Below are 17,029 nucleotides of genomic sequence, written 5' to 3' on the forward strand. Positions count from 1 at the left end.
TATCGTCGTCTCACTCCTCTGGTTGAGTGAAAGAAAAATTGTCCACTTTTGGACCCTTTGACATTCAGGGTCTACCTCTTTTCTACTTCCATTAAAGCCCACGAGCTGGTTTTACTTCTTTTAACGAAAAGCCAAAGCTCCTCCATTTGCAAAAGCTAAACATTTTAACACTCAGTATCTTGAAAGAGAAGCTCACCGGTCAAAAGGGTCGTCTTTTTTGAGTCGTTTTTTGTGAACCGTTTCAGCTCTGCCACTTTCAGACTCTGTTAGCAGCAAGCAAGTGATCACTTTGTGGCTACTTCCTGGAAGCTCTTGCTTGCTGAAATGCTAGTGGGAAAGTTAAAGCTTTGGAGTCTAATTAAAGGCCTTTGAGAACTATTTGGTCCCTGTTCGTCTGCTGGGTCTTTTCTTTTTTTCATCTATCAAATACTCCATCAGGGTTCTTGCTGGCTTTTCTGGAGTGTAATGGTAACTATTTTTCCTCTGCTTTCTCTGTTTGGTTTTCTTGTTTCTTGGAGATGTTTTTGCCTCACTGAAATTTACCGTTGTTTGCAGAGATGGGGTTTGGGATGAGCGGTGACGGTAAAATGCTGGGATTGAGAGTGAACCCAAAACACAAGCGTTCAAAAAGGTAGCTTTCTAATTACTTCGTTTTTTGTTGACAGCTCATTAAAATTCTTTTTTTAGTTAGCAAATCAGTGTTCTCACATTTCTGCCAGATTTTGGTATTTATACTTGTGATTATTGAACTGGAAAAACTTCTGAGATGAGTTATGGGACAAATGGGAACCTGAGCATTCCCAGCTATACACTTTTTTCCTCAAGTAACAACACTGACAATGTCTACTAACCTCCATTTTGGCCTGTTTCCACTTTGCTAGTTTCATGGAGGGAAGCTTGAATTGTTTTTAGCCAAAGAGAGGGGTATTACTTGAGAGAGTTCTTTGATTTATTGAGACCCTTGAATTCAGGTGTTATCCATGAAGTTTTTCTCTTCTCCTAGCTTTTTGTCCGCTGGATTCTTTGTATTCAATGAGAAATAGAGGGTATTGAAAGTGAAAACCGTGATAAGATATGGGGGAATTGATGGAATGAGGGACTTAAGATATTATCCTTTCCATTCTTTTTGTATTAATTGATTCAGACTCTTGATTTTCCCTTTTTTTCATTCAATTTTTTTCTCTTCTCTGCCAAAGGTTTATTTATTCTTTCATATAAATCTTTGCCAACTTCGTTTTCCTGTTAAAGTTTGTAATATGAGAAGTAAGGGATATTGAATGTCAAAGTTCTTCTTCTTCTTATTTGAAAAGAACGCCTTGAGATTTGGCTTGTAAATGGACGACAAATCATGTTTGAAGTGTCCTAGATATGGAATGAAAGACGTCAAATGTCATCTTCTTCAATCAATATCTATTAAGTATTTTTGTTCACGCTTATGCATTGCCAGCTTTCCAGAGAAGAGAGGAGTGGAGGAAGATGATTTGTATAGTTTGTATGAAGCATCAGACCGAGTAAAGCTGGTAAGATAACTACTCCATTTTGCCCTTTCACCAATTTTATTCCATAATCATTATCTTATAATAAGTCTTAATTTAAGATCTTAAGCATAGTGCCAGCCTGAACGTTAACATTTTGGCCCCTCTATTTTTCTTTTCTTTTCTAGATTTTTAATCTTAATTATACATGTGTTATAAAGTTAAAATAAAGTTTTAGGACATTTCAGTTAGTACTTATGTCTTTGATTTATAATACCCATTGCCATAGGTAGGAATTAAGCTCTGTTAAGCCAAGTTGGATACAAGACTGATGATTATGTTGATGATTCACACACTGAACTCAGAACTTTAGTGTCGAAAAGTAATTTTACATACTGACTTGGGGATTGGATCTAAAACCAGGATATGGGGCAATTCAAGGGCCGCGCTACAACCAAGAAGAAACAATCTCCTACTGTGGAAGTGCACAGCTCTTTAAAGCAAGAGGTATTCCAAACTTATATATCTTTATATATAGGTTCAAGAGATTTTGGATGTTTAAACCCAACCCATTTTGTGCAAGCAAGCTCCAGCTTTATCTTTTCTTATTACTGTTTTGAACACAGATTCTACAGCTTGAGAAAAGATTACAAGATCAATTCAATGTCCGCCATGCTTTAGAAAAAGCATTGGGTTATAGATCTTCTATCCTTCACAACACAAATGAAATTGCTATGCCTCAGGTAGCTCCTTTCTGTCTTCATATTCAAATTTTCTTTCTTTAATGTATAGGAAATATTCAACAGGCTACTTGCATCGCTATAAAAAATGTACATGCTATATTTCTATATCAGTTTCTATTGCATGCACTGTATTATACCCTATTAAAACATATATTTCTACGTTTAAGTTCTAAATAATCGCACTTGTTGTGGAGGTATTTACGATTGTTCCTACACATTTTTCCTAAATTTAGTGTCTTAAGTAGCCTTAGTTTGATACCACCAGAGTATACAGTAGATGTTTGCTTTTATCTATTGTATTTGCGAGCAGTGACTAACTTCAGCGCTCAATTTCTTCCCTAATAAAAATTGTTTTTTGAATGCCTTGGCCATAGAATTGTAATGCAAATCTGGTGCTGAGCTTGACATTGGTGTTGATTTGCTTTTGCAGACTGTTTCACCACTATTTGTTTCTGTAATTTTTGTTACTTACATTTTGACACTGCTTTTATATGACTCCAGCCAGCCACAGAATTGATTAAGGAGATTGCAGTATTGGAATTGGAAGTTGTTCATTTAGAACAATACCTTCTCTCTTTGTATCGGAAAGCATTTGATGGACAATTGTCCTCTGTTTCCCCATCTAAGAAGGATGAACAACTAAAACCAACTCTAACAACCCCAAGAAGCAGGTACCTGGAAGTTTCTGAACCTGAAATGCCATCGAAGAGGGAAAATTTAGCAGTTCAATCTGGTGGTCAGTCACTTGAAAATTCATGGAAGGGAACTAATGGAATTGGAGGAGAAGAAAATCTATTCGATTCTGGTGTTCACCGTTGCCACTCCTCACTTTCGCAACGTTCTGCATTCTTATCTAGAACTTCTCCTCCAGAAGAGTGTTTGTCGAAAGCTTTGCGTTCATGTCATTCGCAACCGTTATCCATGATGGAGGTAATTTATGTGCATTGTTTTTACCGTTTTCTGATAAAAGTTTGTTCCCCTAAAGATGCTCATCCACAGATCATGGCACACCCTGGTTTAACCATTTTTTCATGCTATGCATGGCAATTTGACGGCCTTATCTGATTGTGTCTTTCAATTGTTTTACCAGTATGCTCAGAATACTTCATCAAATGTAATTAGTCTGGCAGAGCATCTTGGTACACGCATTGCTGATCATATTCCAGAAACACCTAATAGGCTTTCGGAGGACATGATCAAGTGCATGTCCACTATATATTGCAAGCTTGCAGAACCACCCTTGACAAATAATGGCCTTTCATCCCCCAATTCATCTTTGTCATCAACAAGTGCATTTTCTCCACGAGATCAGAGTGAAATGTGGAGTCCAACGTTCAGGAATAATTCATCTTTTGATGTACGATTGGATAATCCTTTTCATGTTGAAGGACTTAAAGAGTTTAGCGGGCCATACAGCACAATGGTTGAAGTGCCATGGATTTATAGAGATAGTAAAAAATTAGGCGATATAGAGCACTTGCTACAACATTTTAGGTGAGCCTTTATGTCAACAATTTGAATTAAATTTTATGTTTTCTTGCAATTAAAGTTATGCTTACAGAGTTATCTTGTTACAGGTCACTTATCTGTCGTCTAGAGGAAGTAGACCCAAGAAAGTTGAAAAATGATGAGAAATTAGCCTTCTGGATTAATGTACACAATACGTTGGTGATGCATGTAATGTTCACTACCTGTGGTATACCTATTTCACATTGTGGTCATCTTTGGTTGGTTTCTACTGGATTCTAATGAATAATCTGTTTCTGATAGGCATATTTGGCTTATGGGATTCCACAAAACAATGTAAAGAGGGTGTTTTTACTTTTAAAGGTAAGAATAGTCTCTCACGGGCATTACTTAAAGGAAAAGTTTAGTAAGGGTATTTGTTTACTTGGTTTCTTTTACTTCCAGGCTGCATATAACATCGGGGGCCACACAATCAGTGCAGACACAATGCAGAGCTCTATCCTTGAATGCCGAATGTCTCGCCCAGGACAGGTGGATCCTAGGACACATATTTATACACACTCTGAAACTCTAAAAAACGCTTTATTCTAATTTCCCAAGAGTTTATCTAACTTAACATCTCTTGTGATTCAAACTTATAAAGGTTATCTGTGTTTGCAGTGGCTTCGCTTGTTGCTTACTCCAAGGAACAAATTCAAGACTGGGGATGAACGGCAAGCATATGCCATCGACCATCCAGAACCCCTTCTTCACTTTGCACTTTGTTCAGGAAGCCATTCTGATCCTGCGGTACTTCATTACCCCTTTTTTTGTGTGTATTTCTAACATTACTCATAAATCTATACTGCTTTTGGAATATCCCAGCATATTTGAATGTATTCTATCCTGTATTGAACTCCTAGTTGCATTGCATCCCACTGCCACAATGGAAGGCAGAAGTACGTTTTAGCTTTTAGCAGTCACCCTTCTATCTGGTTAATACTGAGAAAATAACCAAAACGAATTTATCCCTTGGAAAAAAGGATAGAAAAATCAACAATTCCTTGATATGCTTTGTCTTAGCTTTTATGTTTTTAAATGAGAGAAATTGTGTGAACCTTTCCGTGATCTTTCTCAGGTTCGTGTATACACACCCAAGAGAGTATTTCAGGAACTGGAAGCTGCAAAAGATGAGTACATTCGAGCTACCTTTGGCGTGCGCAAGGACCACAAAATTCTTCTGCCCAAGATTGTTGAGGCATTTGCGAAGAGTGCAGGTTTGTGTCCGGTTGGTGTTTTGGAGATGATCCAACAATCAGTGCCTGAATCTTTGAGGAAGAGCGTCAAGAAATGCCAGCTTGTGAAATCTCGTAAGAGCATTGAGTGGATTCCCCACAATTTCACTTTTCGGTATCTAATTTCTAAAGAACTGGTGAAGTGAAACGTTTGTATGGGGTGATACATACAGTAATATACATTGTTCCTAGGCTTTTTATTGTTAGAAGGATTTCAATTTTCATGCATATCTTCTGTACAAAGTAGAATATGAACCAGAAAAAGAGGCAAAAGGGGGAAAAAAAAAGTGAGGGCTGGAGAATAGAATTGTGTAACCTGCAGTATTTTGTATCTGCACTGTCTGTATCAGGCTCTGCAAAGTCTGCAATTGCTGTAATCTTTCTGTGAACGAATTGAAATGGCGCATTTAGCGTTGTAAATATATCTGCAATTGCTGTAATGTTTTCCCTTGAACCATCATTATTAATGTTAAAATAGATTAATTAACATAGATAACATTTGGCAAAAACATTACATCTTTACTCGCATTTCATGCGTGTGTCAGTGTGAGACTCACGTGTTCATTCACAATTTTTCTGTGTCGGTGGATCGTTAATTCTTATGTTAAGTACAGCATAGCTTACCCATTTTTGGATCACAAGAATCAGCCTATTCCAATTTGGGTTCTGCATCATTTATATCTTGGATCTCCCAACTTATTTTTCTTAAAATATAATTACATAAATCACAAACCCATGATTTATTGATATTGAATGAACCAGTGCAGCTGTAATCTGTAACCAAGAAAACAAAACAAATCACAACACAAGAAAAAGAGATCTGAGCCATAAGCATAGATAGACACGGGCTAGTTCAGTTGATCAAGATAGTGTGCTCGCCTTCTTGTAACCGAGTTCGATTTCTAATCCTTGTAAATTAGAGAAGTTTAGAATATCGACTAAGCATACTGTTATTTAGCAGCAAAAGAGCCTCTCAGACAATACTTTTGCCTAATTTGCATATAAACAACACCCAAGTGCAACAACACATTATTAATTAACCCCTCAAGATCATAGATCCCAAACTTGAAAACTTCTCTAGTAGGGGCTTTCCCCAATAACATTCCCAGGAGGGTTATAAAAACAAATGCTCAAACTGCTCTGATCCTTCACACAGGTGGCCTGTGCACAGCCCAACTCCACAGACTTCCTCCACACTACCTGGGTATACACACCACAACTATGATTTGGTACACAAGAGTTGTCAGTGTGGTTGTAGAAGTCCTTCTCCTTGAGCCACGTGTCCACAACCATGGTTGGTGTGACTGACTGGCCACTTGCCCACAGCTGATTGCCTCCATACTTGCCACTGGTGAGGTTAGCAAAGTTGCAGGCTTTGTTGTCTCTTTGGTACCTCACAAGTCTGCTTGTGGCATTGGCCAGAGACTCACTCCACTTGAGAGGCTCAACGCCGACTGCAGCTCTGGCTTGGTTGTGAGCTTTGAGGTATTCTGTGGCTGCATTTGAGAGAGGAGGGGTGGCTGGGCTGAGCTGAGCGGCTGCAACATGGGCTGAGCTGACGGTGGCTAGAGCCACTGCTAGCACAAGAAGCAAGGCATGGGCCATTTTGATCTTGATCTGGTTAAATCGTGTCCAATTATTTATAGAGGCCTCTGTGTCAGTAAAAGGAATGAAGTGAAGTTACTGGTTTGCCCTTCTTGTGTGAGTAATGTTAAAAGCAGCAAGTTTGACTCTATGTGAAGTCATATCATACATGAGTGATAATTGATGTGCTGGTAATTAGTAGTTAATCATTGTATTTATACACTCTCTCACCTGTGGGTCTGCAAACCATCAAAGAAGTGGGGAACGAGAGCTAACTGTAGACCACTTATAAAGAAAACTCTCCTACCTTGTTAGACTGCCAGTAATTTCAGAAACTTAAGTTGTCAGGGACCGATCAGACGATTTATATCTTTTTTCTTTTAAGTTGTCGGAACAAACGATTTATATCAAGCTTACACGTTAGTAACACGTGACATTTTCTCTGAATTTATCGATAGAAAATGTAATGTTATACTTAATTATAGTCACTTTAAAACTTGTAGCTTAAGTTGTTAATCGATTAAAATTGTAATAAAACAATCGTCGTCAATGTTTTTATTGAGAGTATTCCGTACCGAATAGTGTATTGAAATATATTTAACAAATCTAATGGTTTGAAATATAATTGAGCATTTCCTTTTTAGCTAAAGTCATAAAATATTGTTGTGTGTCGTTCGTTCATCATCCCAGAATTCCAGCGGCGGAGTTGGTCGATGGTTTCGATTCAATTGTAGGTAAATAAGAGCCAGCGTGGCGTTGTGCCTCCTTGATTGACCAAAACAACGTACTAAAATTTCCCACAACAGTGCACGTGACCTCGTTGACTTTTATCTTTGATAAGGACCTCTGGCCTAGGACCATTGAGGTCAGCCCCAGAGGCTAGTCACGTGCATACATAGCTTGGCAATATGAACTAGAAGACAACCTTTTTGCACGCACCCTGTGACGCTTTTAGTATGCGTAAATTGCGACTGGCCTAATAGGTATTGGGCTTCATCAAAGAACTAGGCTCGAATGATTGTTGAACTGGGGCTTCGGCCTACATGTTGGTCAAAGCCTACCATTTCTTTTGGGTCAAAGCCGTACCATGTTTTTTTGGTCAAAGCGTTACCATTTACCCACACCAAATAAAACCTACCTCAGTCCTAATCATTTTGACAACCAAAGATAAAAAAAAGGTTCAAGCTAGCAATGTGGGTTAAACAAGTTAGCCACGAAGGTGTGTTCGTCCTCTTAGGCCGATCAATTTTCACATCGTTAACATTCAAATGCGTTTATTGTAGTTAGCTATGGCAATGTGTCCATCTCTTTTTTTATTCGAATTGTATCATCTACTCGTATATTAGAATAATTAGAATATCACTTTTTTAAATTTAAAATAATTAAAAAAAAATCGATCTCAAGCTTCACATTGCTAACATTTAAATGTGTTTGACTATATATCACTCAATTTGATTTTGATTAAAAAAAAACACCAAAAAAAATATCATACCAAAAAGAAAAAAGAAAACCAAGTTCAATGAATATTGAGCTTGGGAGTTAGGCGAGCACCATCTTTGCCTAATGCGGAGGCGGCCTTGATTGCCAGAGCGCAGAGGTCCGGGAGAGAGAGCGGCTTCTGGGCTTCAGAGAGTGGCAACAGGAAGTAAATTTGGCCCGGTTGGAGCTCCTCCTCTTCAGGCACGTGGGGCACGCACGTCCCGACAGACATGGTCTCGGAGTTGCAAAGGAAATGATTGGGATTCTGCGACGTTATGTGCTTGGCTTGCGTTGGTAGCTTCAACTCCTGCATCCGACCGTCCACGTGGATCACTATGCTGCTTGTCGCCCGTCTGATCAAATCTGATCCTGCCGGTCCTCCTCTGCTTCCATTTCTTGTCCGCGTCGGAGTGGAAGCACAAGCGCCCATGTTTTTTTCACTGAGAGAGAGAGAGAGAGAGAGAGAGAGAGAGAGAGAGAGAGAGAAGGGTTTTTCTTGTTTTCAACTTCAGTCGGTGGTTTTACTGTACTTTTTAACATAAGTCCAAATTAAGGTCTTTGTTTTAGGCCAAAAACAATTAAAAATTAAATAATTAAGGTGTTTATATGATGTCAAAGAGTTATGTCAAACCAAACCTTTTTTCTTTATTTTTATGAAAGACAACATTTTATTAAGCAATCAGGAAGAATTACAAAATTATAATATATGGTGGTTCCTCAAACATAATCTTACGCAGACTACTAACTAATTTTAGATAGTAAATCATACATATCAACTTTTAAACGAAAGATATTTCTCTTATGTAATACTCTTTCTTCATGACATTATTGGAGCACACAATTCCCACACACTTCATGTCACCCAAATAAGTTGTATAATTTAGTTTTAGGTTTGAAGTATTATAAGCATGAAATATTCAAGATCACCTTGTCAATGCGTTTAATTGAAATACAATGTTTCTTATAATAAACTATGAGGATTCTTTAATAAGTATTTTATGTTAAGAATTAGTTACATATTTCTAATCTCGACCATTGAATTTCATGTATGTTACATACTAAATCTAATAACACATCTAATGAATGCAATCTATAACCGAGATTAGAAATATGCAACCAATTCCATAAACACCAAAAAAGTACAAAAAAAACTAGTTGTTTGCTAGCATGTTGGCTTTGTGTAACATCCAAAGCTGAACACGTCCTAAGTTCGACTAGCATCAGATTGGTGATACATTACCAGAAATGATGAAAAGAAACTTTAGTAATTAAATTTCTTATAGTGAAGTAGGGGACTCAAAATCCGTTGGTTTTGAAAAAGTTCATAACATTAATATGAAAAATAAATAAATAACTAGCCCCTAAGGTCTGTTTGGTTCACGAAATGAACTTCTTAATCTCACCCAAAAAAAAATTATTCTTAGGAATGAAACTCTCGTATCTAATCCAAGGAGATGAGAATGACACATGCCCATTTCCATATTTGTGAAAGTTGGGAAATGAGGATCAGAAAATACAACTTTATCTCATTTCCATCTTTGGTTATGAATGGAAAATTGTTGAGTTTTCCAACAACACCCTTCTTTTTATTTAAAATTATTAATAAAAGGCGATATTTAAAAATTATAATATGGGTAATTTAGTCCAAAAAAGTGCATGAAATGCTTTTCCATATAGGGGGAGAAAAATTCCCAAGGAGAGCCAAGGGTGTTCACTTCTCCCTTGCATGAAAGTTCATATCCATGAGTTAGATATTTCATTAGTGCACTTATCAAACTTAGGAACGCAATTCCATACTCATTCCTAAACTTCTAACCCTTAAACCAAACATACCCTTAGTCTGATAATTATCCTAAATTTGGTGAAGGATATCTCATATTCGACTCACATGAGTACAATGATGATATATATTTGTAATGAGCTCGATACATGGTTGTGATTAATCCTATTGTGGTTGCGTAACTTTATAATTGATGTGTTGGCCCCGTAGAATTAAAAAAAATAAAAATAAATACTTAATTGAAGTGGTTCGTTAGGACCAAGGTATTCACATGCTCTACAAAAATAAGTGGCAACAATCACCATTATTTGGTGACATTTTGTAGTGATGTCACAGCAAGGATCAACAAGTAAACAATTATGTGAAATGCGAATTCATAATTTGTAGGGTCGTCTTAGTTGTTAGTCTTTTCTAGAGTGACCTAAGTTTAATGTAATTGAGTAAGAAATTTATAATTAAAATTGGTCTTTATGGTGGCAAGTTTGATTCTATAGGTGCAATTAGTTTTGCGTCTACAATCATACAAAAATAAAGGCGATTTAATATTGTTGTACCAAAAGTGTCACTAGAGCCTATTGCCGAAGATCCAAATTAAAATCAGGCCCTGATCACTTAAAGAAGTGATTGGATCCTATCGAGGCAATTGAAGCCAACCTCCTTGAAGAAGGCTGCCTAGGCCCACATAACGATCGAACGCCAAGACCCCACCCACGAATGGACCCATGCACATCGCCTTTAAAAGGGCCCATGCATTAGGGGCAAGGTCCGCGAATATGCACCCCAGGGCACATGGTGATCCCAAGAGGTAACATATGCCACAACCTCAACAACCACTCAATCTCAAGTTGACACGGCATCAAAGGCCCAACAATCCCACATCGAAAAACGACGAAAGTAAGGGCCTTCACTCCCCATATAAGAGCATTTCCACCAGTTAGCCCCTTACCATGACAATGGGAGTCCTAGGGCAGCTACTATTCACGTGAATAATGGCTGCCCTAGCCCCCCAGAAAGTGTGTTTCCAGCAGTTTAGGCTTGCCATGAAAAATACTATTCATTTTTTTGTTTTTTTTCACAACTTTTTTTACTTAAACAATTAATTTGGATAATATTTTCGGATAAGATTTTTGGGTTCATACATGTCAATACTATTCATATCGAATAATATTTTCGGATAAGATTTTATTTTATTAGTTGTATTGGTTGGTATTTATAGAAAAAAAAAGTGTGAGGATCTGGTGTTAAAAGTGAGTATTGGTTGGTATTTATAGACATTGGCGGACCCAGAATTTTTTTAGCGGAGGTGTAATATTGACCAAGTATGAAAAATGATTTTTCGGAATAATCATTTTCTCAAGATAATTTTTGGCAGCTTTTATTCCTTACACATCAAATAAGAAAACTTGATTTTATGGGATTTTAATATGAAGTATATATTGACTTAATGAGCCATCATTTCCTAAATCGTATTTTGTACTAAAATCGATTTTTCATATTTTGATTTGGTGGGAATTTGATTTTTTAGTATTTTTATTTGAATCCAAATATGGGGTACTTCCTTATTTACATTGTAAACTTAAGTAAATGGAGTAATATAAAAATAAATGAAAGTAAAAAGGCAAAGATATTTACTTAAATGTTGAAAATGGAAATAAGGTATAGAGAAAAAAAATCCATAATTTTTTTTAATGGGAAAAAATTGGCTACTGTTGGATTGTTGGAAAAAGGGGATCCGAGAGCCCAGAGCCAGCCACGTGGAAGAGAGCCGTTGGGGCACTGTAGCGGGCGTGCAAAATTTTTTTAACGTTGGGTCCCACTCCTTGCCCTGACAAAATTTTGTTGCTAGAAACACCATTTTGGGCTTGACCCCCTTAGCCTTCCCCTTGGGCCTCTTGCTGGAAATGCTTTAAAAAAGGATTACTTTTCACCTAAAGAAAGTAACTTCACTATATATGCTCATATTTTTATTACAAATTTATAAATAAACCCAATTCTAGACATGTATTTATAAAAAAACCCAAACACTATTTAAACATAGAAACACACCCAAAATCAACAATTATATATTTTTTGGGTGTGTTTATAAATGGGTTTTGAGTTTGTGTAATGATAGGTTTTTTGTGTGTTTATAAAGTGTTTTAGGTGTTGGGTTTTTTTATAATTTCAGCCCCCATTTTGGGTGTTTTAGTGAAACTCCCTATTTTTATTCTTCTCCAATATTGAGGTATTTATAAAGAAGTACAACCCTAAATAAAATAGGAAATAAATCCAAATTACAATAGCAAATAAATACTGGGTTAGCCCAGTTTGTTGGGTCCCACTCTTTGCCCTGACAAAATTTTGTTGCTGGAAACACCATTTTGGGCTTGCCCCCCCTAGCCCTCCCCTTGGGCCCCTTGCTGGAAATGCTCTAAAAAGAGAGTACTTTTCACTTAAAAAAAGTAACTTCACTTGCACCCCTCATATATGCTCATATTTTTATTCTTCTTCAATATTGAGGTATTTATAAATAAGTACAACCCTAAATAAAATAGGAAATAAATCCAAATTACAATATAAAATAAATATAAATTACAATAGGAAATAAATCTCAATTATAATAGGACTAGATAAATGGGTAAATAACTAAAATCTTAACTAAGTAAGGACTTGCCAACACCTCTAAACTTATTTTTTTGGTCGGAACACCTCTAAATTTAAGTACAATACTTTTCAACCCTCATTTGAGGTTGAATCTGACTTAGACATCAAGGGTAGTTAGTGGCCTATACCACCAATTCTTCAATGACCCATTCTTTTCTTCTTCCCAAGAAATAAAATCTGATTGCCCACATTATCCTGATGCCTTCGGTGCGATCGAGAAGAAAAAGGAGACATACAAAAGTGCGTCCTATGTATGGGCGTGGGCCTCTTGTTTAGGATTTCTTGTGCTTTGAATATAAGATCTTTTCAAAAACAAAAAATAAAAAAACAAAAAAACAAAAAAAACAAAACCAAAAGGGCGTCCTCCAAATCCAAAATAAACACCCTTGAGGAAGGATGGCCCCAAGAATTTTGGTGCACTCTGATTGGGTGGTGCAAGCATCAACAAGTATGGTTCACTATTTGTGAGTTTTGTCGTAAAGTAGATGGCAAAGAGGAATAAGAAGGGGGTAGCGAGGAGCAAAGTATTAGTCTCATGATATTGACACGATTTTTATTTTTTTTTCTCTCTCTCTCTCTCTCTTCATTTCTATGGAAAAGTGTCCACAATTTCAATTCACACATGTGTCTATAACATAGCCGCACAAAGGGCTTTTGCAAACAATAAACACAAATGTTGCAAATCTCTTGTGATATTTCTACGTTTAGTTTACGAATCTGTAAAAAAAAAAAAAAATAAGGAATTAGAGTAAGCATGATAGTTATAGACGCTGGCCTCCATGCCATAACCTAGTCACTTCATGATCCCAATCAAATACATATGATTAGATAGGGTATGTGAGTAAAATGCCAAGGATATGATTTTCTTTATAGTTAATTAATTACTTTTTAGTCAATGTTTATAGTTAATCTATATATAAAAAATGGTGTAGTGACTTGGCCTTACATATTTTAATGTTTCTTCCCCTTCCTCATCACAAGTGACTTGTAATATAATTGCTAATGACTCAATTACTATCTATAAATTAATAATCTATAGCTGTAAACATCCTTGGAGGGTTTAAAATACAAGCAGATCCGCATGATGGCCACCATTTAAATATACTACTCAAATAAGCATTTCCCATGCAATTTGAGAAAGTGATGATGAACGAATCGATCCCCCGATGCCTGTCCACAAAACAATAATGATTTAAATAGATGAACTTTTCATATGAAGTTCGAGTCGTTCAAAGGATGGTAAAAAAATATAAAGAAAGGACCTCCTTTTTCCACAAATTGTCAATTCTTTATCTCCGTTCGATTCAATATGTTCTCTCCATCCTATATTCTTTTTCCTGTTTTATACTATAAAAAATCGTCACTTTTACGTCCCATAATCAATCATCTATCTACTTCTAATTAATAATAGCAAGATGCTATACTCTTCAATAGTGGCCTTTGATTAAATTTTGAAACTCGTCGCAAATGAATTCAGAGAACTTAGGTTGATGAATTGGAAGAAGTTTCTTCTAATATCGGGAGGACAAATACCATAAGACTAATAATAATTAAGTATTGAACTCATCGCAAATATAAACTTCTATCGCATTCATATGTATGTGAGTCGGACCTAACTTCATCTTATTTTTCACATTATTTTTTAGGTTGAGGTGCCATTTAATTGGCCCATGCAGTCTTAAGAAATACACTTGCCTAATTATTGCCTTCGATTTGAATCCAACTTTTGGAAGATTACATTATGCATGACCTATTTAATTTGTTCCCTTCCCCAACTAATGGGTCACATGAACTGCATCCATATAATGCAACCAGCATTCTGGTGGGACTCATTAATTATACAGTGATTGAGATAGGCCTAGCGATGATTGCAAAAGAATAAGAAATTCCTCTCGACAACTTTCTCAAACCAAAAGGAAGAAGCAAAGCAAAAGCAATAGCTAAAAGGTGTGAATTGAAAATAAAGCAACCCCAAGTACATCTTAAAACTATTTTTTCCCCCCTTTGAACTTCTTGTGTTAACACCTTTTCCTTTCGTTACTTTTTGTAAATTATGCCTTTGTCTAACTTTGAGATTCACTGCTCGAGTTAGCCACCTCTCCTATCCCTTTCTTGCTTTAGATTGGGAACAGTTGTGCATCTTCATTTGCTAAGAAAAAACGCCACGAATAATTATACAGAATAGTTGTTATTCAGATATTTTTGAGAGAAAATTGACCGGAAAAATCTTGTAAAGAAATGAGAAAATGATTGATCATTACAATATCTATTTCACATTTACGATTACATATGCAAGAAGTGAGTGATGAATTTACATATGCAACTTCTAAAAGATAATCAACACTTAAACTAATAACCCAATAGTAAAATGGCGAGCACAAAGCCAGCTAATTATAAATTCAGACATTCTAAGTTTGAACCACCATATATATTAAAATGATTCAAAACTTACTTTATATGTATGATTTACATGTGATTATACGTATTCGAAATTTATCTTAACACTTTATATATATGATAACAGAATAAGTCATGAGACTTTTCCTTTTCATTGCTCTTGTCATTGTCTCCATCCACATCTATCTGTTGGTCGATTCGTAATGTAGAAAAATCGGTACTGGTGGGTAGAGGCAGGAAATGGAGTACAAATTTTACAAAAATTCTAGTCAAATTAGTACATGAATATTGTGATCAACAGCTGGATCCAAGGGCTCTACTATCAAAGCAATGTGAACCGTGAATTGAAGCACACAGGGAAAAGAAAAGAGAGTGTGGGCCAAAAGCTTGAAGTTGGAAAATAATGGAGGCAAGCTAAAATAAGTAGATTGTCAAAGCTAGAAAAATGAAATTCATGCTTAGGCTTACTTACATAGATGCATAGGGCTATTTTGGATTGGAGTTAAAAGTAACAAGCTTGGAATCTTCCCACTCTCAAACAAACACATAAAAGAAGCTTTTTAGTGGAGGACAGCGATTTGAAGCCTCTATACTAAATTCCAAATCGTCCTGTTCCTTGTTCTTGGTGCGGAAGTAACATATAATGTGCTTGAGATTTTAACCAAAACCTCTATTTTCCTCTACTTTGGACTCTGATCGGCACGAGTTGCAAACTTGTATAGTGATAATTTTTTTTTTTGTAAGTACCATGAGGTGTTCAGGTGAGTTTGTGCGCACTTCGACTAATCCCCACTCACGGAACTGAGCTTGTCGCTGGCCAACAGGTGTTGCAACTGTTGGGACTTGAATTGGGAAGCAAACCCAACCGAACCCCAGAGCCTTACCCAAATGACGGACAAACCACTGGGCCACTCTTAGTGGTTTGTGTAGTGTTATTTTGATTGCCTACAAACTTGTGGGAAATGGGGCACATTATTTTCACCAATATGGCTAATTGTACTTGCATATCGTTCAATTGTAAACCACCAAATTGTTGGATGAGATTGAACTACATTATTGGCGAATAATATAGGCAAAACTTCAGAAGCTGAATCCCCTCTGGACGTGAGTGTAGCTGGGCGATTAACATGTGCAAGTCGCCCAACTATCTCACATCTCGCAAAACAGAATTCCTATCTTAAACTCAAACATATCTTAAATATAAATTTAACCAAATTCAAGTAGTTAGTTATATAAGTAATCAATATTGATTCAATTCAAAGCTTGATCAATTATTTGGAAAAGTCTACCAATTATCCGGCCACATCAACTACACGTAAGTAAAACGAGTTTTCCTCATCATCAGTTGCCTAGTTGTTTTTTCATAGAAAGATTCTTAATGGGGAAATCGAGGAGCAACAACAGGGGCACCCGTGCATATGCATTTAAACATTGTTAATTATAGTGTGATTAATATTCTATGTATAGTTTTACAGTACTATCTATGTCACCACCATGAATGGACCAACTCACGAGAACCTGATCAGGAGGACCACCAAAGTTAATTACTTTACTTTGCTGAGGACCACTTTGTTAGGTTTTGGATAATGATGATAATTTGTTGGGATTGGTCAATGGTCCCCCGAATAAGCTTTGTAGAATGATGATGATTGTTCAAGCTGTTCCCCTTCTTGGGGTTTTTCTTCCCCACTTGTACATGGTAAGTTGTATGTATTAATTGCTAATTGTTGGTGAACTTGTTTACATTTCACATTTCGTATTTAGCATAAAATTCCATTTCGTTTAATGGTTTGGTACTGAATTGGAACTTAGTCTAAATTAGTCCGAGCCTCGTTTCTTTAAATGAAATTTATAAAATACAATAGGCGAGCATGAGTATTAAATTTAATAAGTCCAATTCCAGCGTTTACAAAACAATTACGAAGTCCTACTATCATAAACAAAATAAAAGATTATATATTTGTTAGGGCAATTGTGACCTAGCCAGCTACGTACGTAGTTACCTACCCCAGAGGATGCCAAGAAGTAACTTTCAATTATTGAAAACTTCAAGCCCATCGTTCTTACTAGACTTGCGTGCATGATTGATGAGCACATCAAACTTTGAAACCCTAGTGGATCCAATTGGGACGAAGCATATTGTTACAGCTGTCAGCTCTGTACAAACTTACAAAGCATCCCATGCAA

General features: G+C 36.5%; 2 protein-coding genes across 2 annotated transcripts; one reads left to right on the plus strand and one right to left on the minus strand.

Moving 5' to 3' along the window:
- LOC103340018 (Itga6 (Protein of unknown function, DUF547)) lies at positions 1 to 5,399 on the plus strand. The gene is made up of 12 exons (XM_016796147.2): positions 1 to 468; positions 556 to 631; positions 1,448 to 1,520; positions 1,899 to 1,982; positions 2,102 to 2,218; positions 2,720 to 3,148; positions 3,309 to 3,712; positions 3,796 to 3,895; positions 3,989 to 4,048; positions 4,130 to 4,216; positions 4,346 to 4,474; positions 4,803 to 5,399. Exons 2-12 carry the CDS (start codon positions 558 to 560, stop codon positions 5,103 to 5,105), a joined length of 1,860 nt encoding a protein of 619 aa, XP_016651633.2. The 5' UTR covers positions 1 to 468; positions 556 to 557; the 3' UTR covers positions 5,106 to 5,399.
- Positions 5,400 to 5,893: 494 nt separating this feature from the next.
- Positions 5,894 to 6,579, minus strand: LOC103340017 (CAP (Cysteine-rich secretory proteins, Antigen 5, and Pathogenesis-related 1 protein) superfamily protein). Its single transcript, XM_008243379.2, has one exon. The coding sequence runs from the start codon at positions 6,562 to 6,564 to the stop codon at positions 6,037 to 6,039; it is 528 nt and encodes a 175-aa protein (XP_008241601.1). The 5' UTR covers positions 6,565 to 6,579; the 3' UTR covers positions 5,894 to 6,036.
- Between the last annotated feature and the right edge of the window lie 10,450 nt (positions 6,580 to 17,029).

This window comes from Prunus mume, linkage group LG8, assembly GCF_029339155.1.
Source record: "Prunus mume cultivar Tortuosa linkage group LG8, ASM2933915v1, whole genome shotgun sequence".
Lineage (NCBI taxonomy): Eukaryota > Viridiplantae > Streptophyta > Magnoliopsida > Rosales > Rosaceae > Prunus > Prunus mume.

Excerpts from the sequence above, each read along its gene's own strand:
- LOC103340018 (XM_016796147.2), top strand. The coding sequence starts at position 558 with ATGGGGTTTGGGATGAGCGGTGACGGTAAAATGCTGGGATTGAGAGTG. Across the intron at positions 632-1,447 it reads AAACACAAGCGTTCAAAAAG|CTTTCCAGAGAAGAGAGGAG; the intron begins GTAGCTTTCTAA and ends ATGCATTGCCAG. Across the intron at positions 2,219-2,719 it reads ATGAAATTGCTATGCCTCAG|CCAGCCACAGAATTGATTAA; the intron begins GTAGCTCCTTTC and ends ATATGACTCCAG.
- LOC103340017 (XM_008243379.2), bottom strand. The coding sequence starts at position 6,564 with ATGGCCCATGCCTTGCTTCTTGTGCTAGCAGTGGCTCTAGCCACCGTC.